Here is a 9640-nt window from a genome sequence, read left to right as displayed (position 1 = left end):
GAAAGGAAGATTCCCTTCTCAGAAGTATTCTAGCTGGGATGGTGGAATCTGCAGTCCCTAACAAATGAACAGACCCACCTGATGATCACCAATGGCTGTAACATTACAGGAGCAGATCAGATGTCATATGCGTCATGATGGGAATAAATAACCACCTGTGGAAGAACATTATAAAAAAACAGAAACAAAAAACCCAAAACTAAACAAGATGCCTGCTCTGCCTCCCAATTTACAGGAAACACAGGAGCTCATGAAATGACCCCCTATAGATACAGTATTTCCCACAGCCTGCAATCCAGACTTGGGAAATACTGTAGGTTAAATGGCTTCATTTATTTAACAAAAAACTTGCAAGAAAAGAGAGAAAGGGGGAAACTAAATTAAGTGATTTATTAACGGGCATCCCAACAACGGCAGTGAATGTTATGTTATTTGAATCCTGACTCAAACACACCAGGGATGTTTAAATGCTGAAAATTAACATTTAACAATATTAAAGGATCACTGTTAATTTCTTTAGGTGTGATATTGATATTGTGGTTGTACATATAAAAAAAAAAAGAAAGAAAGAAAGTTTGGATATGACCTGTGAAATTTGCTTCAAAATACTCCAAGAGGTTAGGGGCTAGTGGAGGAGGGACAGGAAGAGGGCAGTGGGTGCAGATGGGGCAAGGCTGGCTCTGCGCTGACAACTAGTGAAGCTGGGTTATGGGCACATGGGGCTTCATCATAACAAAAATTAATCTCTCACTTAAAAGGTATACAACACAAAATCACCCAGCTGAAATAACAAACTTCAAAGTGAGCTTCTGACTACTTTTCATTCAAGGAGTGCCTTTAATTCATTTTCTTCCAAAGAACTGGTTACATATAAAATGAGCCCACCTCGTGCACTGGGGAGAGGGAGGGGCACGTGGGGGGATTGATCTCTGCGTGTTTGAGATGGTGAGGCAGTTCCCTGTATTCTTGGAGTCTGATAGTTAAATATGATCCTCAGGAATTCAGAGGACACAGATGACATGCAGCATAGGTTCTGCCCCGAATGTCCTTAAGCTCTTCAGTGTGTGTGTGTGTGTGTGTGTGTGTGTGTGTGTGCGGCTGGTGCAGGGACAGGATGTCGCATGGTATGCTGGGGCCATGGGGATGGTAAGCTAAGGAGTTAAACCTTTATAGCTGTCAGACAATGTCATTTGAAAAGACAAGGTATGAAATATAAATAACAGTCAGCTACTTTCTTTCAATCCAATTTCCAAGCAGTTGTATGATCGATCAATTCATAAATTGATCGGCTGTCTAATCCACCTTCACAGTCTTCTCTGCTGCTGCTGCCACCCCCTCGGGCAGGGGTTGGGATCAGTCCAAACCCGGAGGGGCCAGTAGGGGAGGAGGGAGGGGTGGGTCACTGCAGCTCCTCGAGCAGGCGCAGCACGTTGGCCGCATACGGGTTCTGACGCCCGGCCGCCCCGCTCAGCCGCACAGGGTGCAGGCAGGGGTGGGGAGGGATGAGCTGCTCCGGGCAGTAGAGGTCGTTCAGGAGGAACCAGGTGGCATCTGGGTTCACCTTCATCAGGTGGAGGAAAACGCTATGGAGAGAAGGAGAAGAGTGAGCAGAGGCCCAAAGGCAGGGAGAGGAAGGAGCAGTGCTGGTGTTTTACCCAAGGGGTTATTTACTGGGTTATCTGAGAAGAAACTGATGATCATATCAAATCACTTCAGAGAGCAGAATGAACCCACTGAAGTTCACAGGACAGGGCCATTAGGATGGTTCCAAAGCCTAACAGGAACAGAGGTAAGCAGTTTCATATTCATTGACATAGAGAAAAAAAGTGATTAGTCTTAGCAGCACAATACTGACATCAAATAAGCTCTTGGCAAAGAAACAGTCTGAGTTCTGGGGTGTAAAGCAGGAGTTTTTAAAAAGGAACGAAATGAAAGGACCACTCTTCCTGATAAGCTCCATCTGGCTCACAGGTCTGCTAGGATGGGGGCCCAGGAAAGAAGGTGGGGCTGAATCAGCCTCAGAGAGGAGCCCCTCAACTTCCAGCTCACTGCTCAACTCTGCAGTTTCGATCCTTTCTGGCCACAGTGAGCCATGGACTCTCGTGGTCTGGACATACACTCGCGGATCTTGACAAGGGCCATTTACCAACAGGGATCAGGTCCAACAGAGCTTGCGGCCCTGTGCAGGCTGACAAAGGGCTCCTTTATTAGTCGAGTCCTGCTCCAGTGACCTCTGGCCAAGCCTGAGTACTAATGCTTTCCATGGGATGCAGGCAGAGCTGAAGGGCTCTGTACCTCATGACCCATCAAGGGTGAGGTTCTTTATCCTGGTTTGAACTACCTTTGCCTCTTACCTGCTTACATCCCATTTCTGAATGACCAATCATGTGCCCAGGACCCTTGTATTGGACAGTCACACAGCTGCTGACAGACCCACTGCAGCATTCAGAGTTCAGCTTTTCAATTCCAGGAAAGAGGAGCACCCTGCCCCAGCTGGCCAGCTCCCTCTCATCCATCCTTTCCACCTCAGCTCATGCATCACCTGCTCAGGTGAGGCTGGCCTCCTGGACCATTTTTCCTAAGTAGGCTGCCCTTTATTTTTCCTTCAGAACACTGTCCTAGCACATATCAATCTCCTTTCTATTGACCACCCACTTCCTCAGAAAACAAGCTCCCTGAGGGCAGGCACTTGTCTGTTTTGTTCACTGCTGTATCCCAGGCTCTCCAGAGTATGCAGGGCACAGGGTAAACACTTGATAAAGCACTTGATGATCAAATAAGCTCTCATTTTTAATGAGGACTTTGTAGGTGACTTATGTTACATGCTAATGATTTAAGATGACATTCCTCTCTGGAATATTAACATTATATAAATGGATCTAAAGAGGTCAATGGATCACTGCAAAGGAAGGAATAAGGAATATTACCAACAGGGGTGATGTTATTGCGGGTATCACTAGCTGTGGGAAATTACTCAACTTTGATAACTCAGTCTCCTCATTTCTAAAATTGTGGAGTGCACCCTTTAGTCAGGGTTTGGTTGAGATTTAAACAAGAAAACCCAGATCAAGTCTTACACAGTGTCTAGCACATGTGATTCCTATCTACCAATTAACAGAGGACAGAGCATTTGATGGACTGCATTTTATTCTTCACAGTTCTCACTGAAACCTCTCCGTACTACTGGGCATCAAATAGGAACTTAAATGCTTACTAAATGAAACTGAATTTTGGCTTTTAAGTTTTTAATCGGAAAAATCTGTGCCCTCAGGCATTTGTGTTTTAGCTCTGGTGAAGGCTGTTTCTTTTCTTCCTTGTGTTTAATAAATGTATGTTAAGGCGACAAAGGAAACAGGTGGGGACACTGCGAAAATCTTTCTGGACTGTTTTGTGCCTAAACAATTTAAGGTTTCTTTGCTTAGGATAATCTTGTGTTTATAACCTCAGCAGAGGTTTCTGGAGAAGTGATTAGAATATTCTAATTCATCGTTTCCACTTCACTGCAGAAAGGAGATGGGACCTACGTGGGAGACAATTTTTGTTTAAAAACAAAAATATCTTTGATAATTAGAGTGGCAAGGGAAATTATGAAAAGAAAAATTTTAAAACGGGAAGCAGATTTCTATTTACACGTGATACAGTTGACAGTTTTCCCTGTGCCAAAGACTGTTAGAATGCAAATGGTTTCACTTGATTTTTCCCCCCTTTCAAGTACTGGAACAATTTCTCAAGCTATAGCATGGCACATTCCCAGCTTCAAGGAATATTTTTATCTGGGCAGCACCCAGCAAAGCAGTGTCACGGCCCAGTTCAGTCAGCTCGGCTCTGATTTACACGGCATGGGAACATGGCATGGGAACACGGCAATGTTCATTTTCGGAGCCCTTTTTAACATGCTAAACGTGGATGTTGCATTTGCTGGTAGGAAAGGAAAGAAGTCTCTTTCTTTGCCCACCAAGATCTCTAAATAAAATGCTAACAGGGAACAGAGGAAAAACGTGTGCAAAGTTCAACTTCTTTTATTAAGCAAGAGCCAAATTCTTAGAAAAATTACTTTGAATATCATTCTTAATTCTTAAAAGGGTAGACTCCCCAGAATGTCAGGAAGCAGGGAAAATTCCTTCTCCTGTGTCTAAGGTTTGAGCAAATTATTTTGCCTCCATAAACTTGGTTTTCCTTTCTCCAAAGGAAGATGATCACTCCCGCTCCACCCTTCTCAGGTTTGTTCTGAGACTCTAAGGAGACAAGGTGCAGGAAAACACTCTGAAGTGTATAATGAAAACACTGTTCCTTCCAGAAAGAATGTGTGCGTGTTGAAGGAATAATTATCACCACCAGCCCCAGCAGCACAGCCACACTATGGAAAATTCTCAGACACTGAAAAGGGCAAAACATTTGTCTTTCGTTCACTCATAATTTCCACCAGACTAACTTGATGGAGGGGGGAGTGGTCCCCATTCTCAGCCAGTGGGGTTCTAATTTCACCCATCATTTTCAGGAAGAAACGAATGCAACATTTTCTTGCCAACATGCGCTGCAGGCAGGGAGCCAGAGGGCTGGCAGGCGTGGCTGCGTTCCGCTCGGTGAGAGGCCTGCGACCAGCTGGACTCCCAACACCAGCATATTCCCAACCTGAGCCCTTACCCGCTTTAAGCACCTGGGAGCTGAGTGTGAGGCCCAGGAGGTCTTCTCTGCCAAGATGAGGGCTTTTCTACAAATCCCAGGACCACCTGGTTCTGGGGTCCACCCTGGGCCGGGAAGCAGGATCCCAAGAGAGTGAAGAAACAAAAGCCAAAGGCAGAAGTTCCTGAAAGCTCCTGTCGCATAATCGAAAGCCAGACGACAAAGCCAGGACCTCTGCTTTGAAGTGACTGGGGTAACTGCCTGGAAAATGTTCCCAATACATTCTGAGACACGACAGAGATGGCTGTTGCACGTGCCAAATGGCCGGCTCCTTCTTTTTCTCAAACCCAAAGAGAAACATTAAAAAAAATATATATATATATACACCATTTAACTCCTGAACAAAAATGTCTTTCTCCCTCTCCCCCCAGGACCAAATCAGTGGCTCCAGGGAGCGCAGTTATCAAGAGATTATCTGGTCCCCAGAGTATCGGAAGGCACTCAGCTGTGCCTCGTGCCTCCGAGTGTCCTGAGGCGAGTGATTATCTCTCAATAACCTGTAGGGCCGTGTAGCTTAAATGATAACTTGACTTTAAAAAATTTAGAACTCAAGGCAGTTTCTAAGCAACCTCTGTTTCCATGGCAAAGAAGCCTGGTGTTTATACTGATTTTTCACTTAAAATGCAGTTTTATTGAATTTTACTTCATGCAGGCAGCCATTTCCCTGCACTTCAGCCCTATCTACAATTGACAGGTATCAGCAAGTACCTAATATATTCCAGACATCAAACAAACAGAAGCAGCTCACTCCTTTACAATCAATATTGGGGTGCTCCGAGTGACCAAGCTGGAAAGGACATGGCTTGGGGATGTAGGAAACATGCTACTGGAGCCTGGTCAGCTGAGTTTGGGTTCCTTCTTGTGTTTCACCAAACTCGAGCCCAGGCACTGAGGGAGGAGCTGGGATATAAAGATGGATGGACATGGGCTCTGGCACTGAGCTGCCTGTCTAGTGAGGAGGATAGTCCAGTTAGAGGCCCATGATGCAAGGTGACAAGTGCCACGCTAGAGGCCACATGCAGGAGGGAGCCAGGGAAGCCTTCCTGAGGAGGTTATGTGGCAAGTCATTTCTATAGGGGGAAGGTGACAAGGTCCCCACCCAGCTCCAACAGGCTGCAGCAGACTTCTAGAGTGGTCACTGGATCATAAACAACCCTGCAGAACTCCAGAACATGGCAAAACCAAAAAGAGACCTCTGTTATGGAGGCAAATTTTAGAGTATGTCCTCATCATCTCTGTCTAGACAGCATCCGCTCAAAGGGAGCTCCAGAAAACTGCCAGCCAATCAAGGACCAGCAAAGCTAAACAAACAGTAACTGAAATTCAGGGCTTCTAGCTCTCTTGGGTGACAAGCTATTCTTTCTCTGTCAATTACTTGCTTGAGGGATCCGCTGCTCCTTGTCTCTTTCTGGATTTATAAAATGCTCTCCTGAGCTGTCTGGGTAAATGCCAGGGGTAAAGAACTTGTGGCTTTGTGATCTGTTTATTTATTTTGGGATTCTAAGGAAGTTATATGGGGCTGTCTCCTTAGGAATATGATATAGGTTATTTTTATATGGGCACAATTAAATGCAATTGGAAAATAAACTCACTTGTTGGAAAGCAGGCACGTCCACAAAGTGATTTTAAGCTTCCCTGTTGTTTCCTCTTGGGCAGAACAGCCTCCACACTCATTTCTTCTCCAGCCATCTCTCCTCCCGTTACTCTGTACATGCCAATGCTACAAATGAGGCTATGTGCCTCCTTTTAAACAAATGGATGCTCGGGGTGTCGACATGTCCTAGCCAGCAAGCAGTGGGGCTATGTTTCTATATGCGGTAATTTACTCTAATGGGTCTCGGTTCATTGGTTGACCAGTATTTCAAGGCTGTCCTTTCTTGCTATTAAATTTAGCTATCTTCCCATGCATGGAGGTCGTTTTTTGTTACTAAATGTTGGAAATGGAGGATTATGACTTGAAGCAACGATTTACTCTCCAAATAAATACTACCAATTACCTTTGCAGCTATACATACTTGTTAGGTTTAACTATATTTACCTGTTCAAAGCCATTCATCTATCGATCTAACTCCAACCTGCATACTCACACACAGACCAACATTAAAAATACTGAAATTCAACGAGGACAGGATTTAAAACCATAACCACAAGTAGAAGCGTACAATGCTAATCATGCCCCTAAAGTACCACAAGACAAAGTATCATAAATGCAGTGGAATGACTCCATTGCTTTGTGCATATTTAAAAAGATATGGCACTGAGAGGCCCAATCTGTTACAGACAATTCAAAAATAAACCAGAACCTAGAGGAATTTAAATCCCACTGGGGCGGAATTTAAAAGCAGCCCCTTCCATCTGGCCAGCTCTCCCGCCTCCAGGCTCCCCACCCCCACAGGTCTAGATCCCTGAACGATGCTGCCAGGCACAGATTTCCAAGGGGCCCCTCTGTGCAGAGGCTCCACAGCAGTGGACTCTGGCTTATGCTCTAGCTGGCTGCACCCTCAGGCCACCTGCAGTGTTTCCTGCCCCCTCTTGAGAATGTGTGTACCCGTGAAAATAAAGACATCATAGCAGTCTACCTATTTGTCTCCTTCCCCTACTAACTGCTTTCCTGTAACCTATGTTTTGGCACTGAGCCAGCAGCCTCCTCTGATGAGTGCTAGAAGAAACAGCTCTAGGAAATGTACTTCTTATATTTATTGCAAAGATATTAGGGACATTACTCATAAAAGTTCCCAGTGTCCTTCTTAGGTGACCTGTGGATAAATTAGGGTTCATTACTAAGAAACACTATGCTTCCTCTGAAAACGTTTCTTTCCTTTTTTTTTTCTAAACACTTACAAATACTGGGGGTTGTACACCAAATGGATTTCCCTCTTTGTGCTGTCTATTATGAAGCCCAGAATCACAGGTAAGGCTCGCCTCTGGCAAGGGTGCAGAATTCTAAGTCTGCATTTTATGTATTAAATCTCAACACTGCTTTACCTAGACTGTGCTGTTATTATTTCCCCCTTATCTTTAATTTGTTCACTTATTTCTTTTTTTACCTTGCTGCATACACTTTGTAAGTTGCCCCGAGTTTTCTTTTTTTGGTGGGGGAAATAAGGAGGAAGTTTAAATAATGATAGCCACACATTATTTTGTGACTTTTTACTCTGTGAAGGTATTCTGTGCTGAAGAATTAATACTCATGAATTTACTGAATCCTTGCAATTATTTTATTAGGTGGGTAATAATAGATGTGCTTATTTCAATCTTCCAGATGAGGTAGCTGAGACTTTGAGGGGTTAATTAAGGTTTCACTGCTATTGAGCAGCAATGCGAGGTCAGGTCTAACTTGATATTCATCTTTGAAATCTTTTAACTCTCAACATAATACTTGGTTCATAATAGACACCCAATAAAAATCTCCAATATAAATACATTTATGATAAGACAAGAGAGGCTGTTTCCGTGGTTACTTTTCTTGGACAGACCACAGTCCCTGCAAAGTGATGAAGCTGCTGTCCTGTGACACACCAAGGCTTTTGATAACTGCAGCCTACTTGGGGGTGGTCCAGCTACCTGGCTCGATTTGCCATCAAGAGCATCCTCATTCTCGACCCAGTGCCTGCACGTATATGCACGTACATACTCCACACCTGGCTTCTCCACTGGGTGATGAAACGGTTGACCCTGGCAGATGATCAATCATATGGACAAGACTGAGGACAGAGAAAGGAACTGGTAGCATCTGATTCAAGTAGCACAGAGGTCTCTGCCTTCAGATCTGCAACCCAGCAGCTTACTTTGTTTGTAATCTGCACAGCAGATGTCTCTTATCTCTGACACCATGAAATCATGCCTATATGTGCACAGTGAACAGCTTCAGATCTGAGTGTATTTTTAGAACAATGGGCCTTGAAAAGAAAAGCAGCACTGCCTGTCAAAGGATGGATAATAGGAAAGCTAACTACTTGGGCCTGGATTTGTCAACTATTAATCAAATGTCAAAGGAAAAAATATTAGGAGTGTCCTCATTTCCATGCTGGGTGCAAGTCAAGGGAGAAACAGTTCTGTGGTCTGAGCTCAAACAAACTGCCCACACCATTTAAGGGGATGAACTACCAATTTCAAGCTCGGCCGAACTAACAGATCACCTCTGTGGGTCCTGATCTGTTCAAAGATAATAGGTCCACGTGTGGGTAAAAAAGAGGAGTTGGTGCTCTGACAGGGATGAAATGAATGAGCCTGTGCCAGTCCGTGTTCATCAGGGTTTGAAGGCACTACTTGGTTCTTTGATGGGCTAGGATCCTACTGCTAGAAAGAGAGCAGGGAAGTCAGTCAGTAAATGAACCATCAAACCTGGTCCCAGGTTCTCATGATAAAGGGAGAAGGGGGGAAGTAGCACAATTAATGTGAAAAAGAGCCTTCTTAGGTGAACACCCTTGCTTAGATTTCAGCAGAGAGGTTGAAGCAGGCTTATAACAAAGGACTAAGTGTGTGTGTGTAATGTTTATCACATACAAAATACACCATATATTTGGTAAATTTATATATATCCCACATAGGTGTGCACACATATATAAATATGCCTCCAGGATGTAAGTACATGAGGGCAGGGTTTCTTCTGTCGGATTCCCGACTACTTTTAGAGTCTAGAACAGTGCCTGGTACACAGAAAGTGCTCAACTGATTTGTAGGACAAATGAACACCAAGTGAACACCCTAATGCAATTCATTTGCACAATGGCCCCGTGAGGAAGGTGTCATCGGCATCTTCAGTAGACAGAGGAAGGAAATGAGGCAAGAGGGGATGAAGTTCATTTGCTCAAGGTCAGAGACCTACTAAAAGATCTGAACCTAGGTTTGTCTTACTCCAATTTGGGTGCCTTTCATCCTCATACCCAGTGGCTAAACAGGGAAACCTGGGAGGGCAGACATCAGGGACCACAGCAATAACAGCATCTAGTACCTG

At 44.4% G+C, this 9640-nt stretch overlaps 1 protein-coding gene across 7 annotated transcripts in view; it reads right to left on the bottom strand.

Moving 5' to 3' along the window:
- Window positions 1-322: 322 nt before the first annotated feature.
- TTI1 (TELO2 interacting protein 1) overlaps window positions 323-9640 on the bottom strand; it is a 58735-nt gene continuing 49417 nt past the window's right edge. For 4 of the 7 annotated variants that reach the window (XM_077168984.1, XM_077168971.1, XM_077168975.1 and 1 more), the window contains one exon: window positions 323-1583. In XM_077168984.1, the coding sequence (XP_077025099.1) occupies window positions 1400-1583 (184 nt within the window). In that variant the 3' untranslated portion in view covers window positions 323-1399. Of the gene's footprint in view, window positions 1584-1612; window positions 9638-9640 lie in introns of those variants that run through there. The other 3 variants (XR_013179319.1, XM_077169013.1, XM_077168960.1) reach the window with 2 other exon arrangements.

Source organism: Tamandua tetradactyla, chromosome 1, assembly GCF_023851605.1.
Source record: "Tamandua tetradactyla isolate mTamTet1 chromosome 1, mTamTet1.pri, whole genome shotgun sequence".
In the NCBI taxonomy this organism is placed as follows: Eukaryota; Metazoa; Chordata; class Mammalia; order Pilosa; family Myrmecophagidae; genus Tamandua; species Tamandua tetradactyla.
The sequence above is the reverse complement of the archived record's forward strand: the minus strand, read 5'-3'. Positions and strand labels throughout refer to the sequence as shown.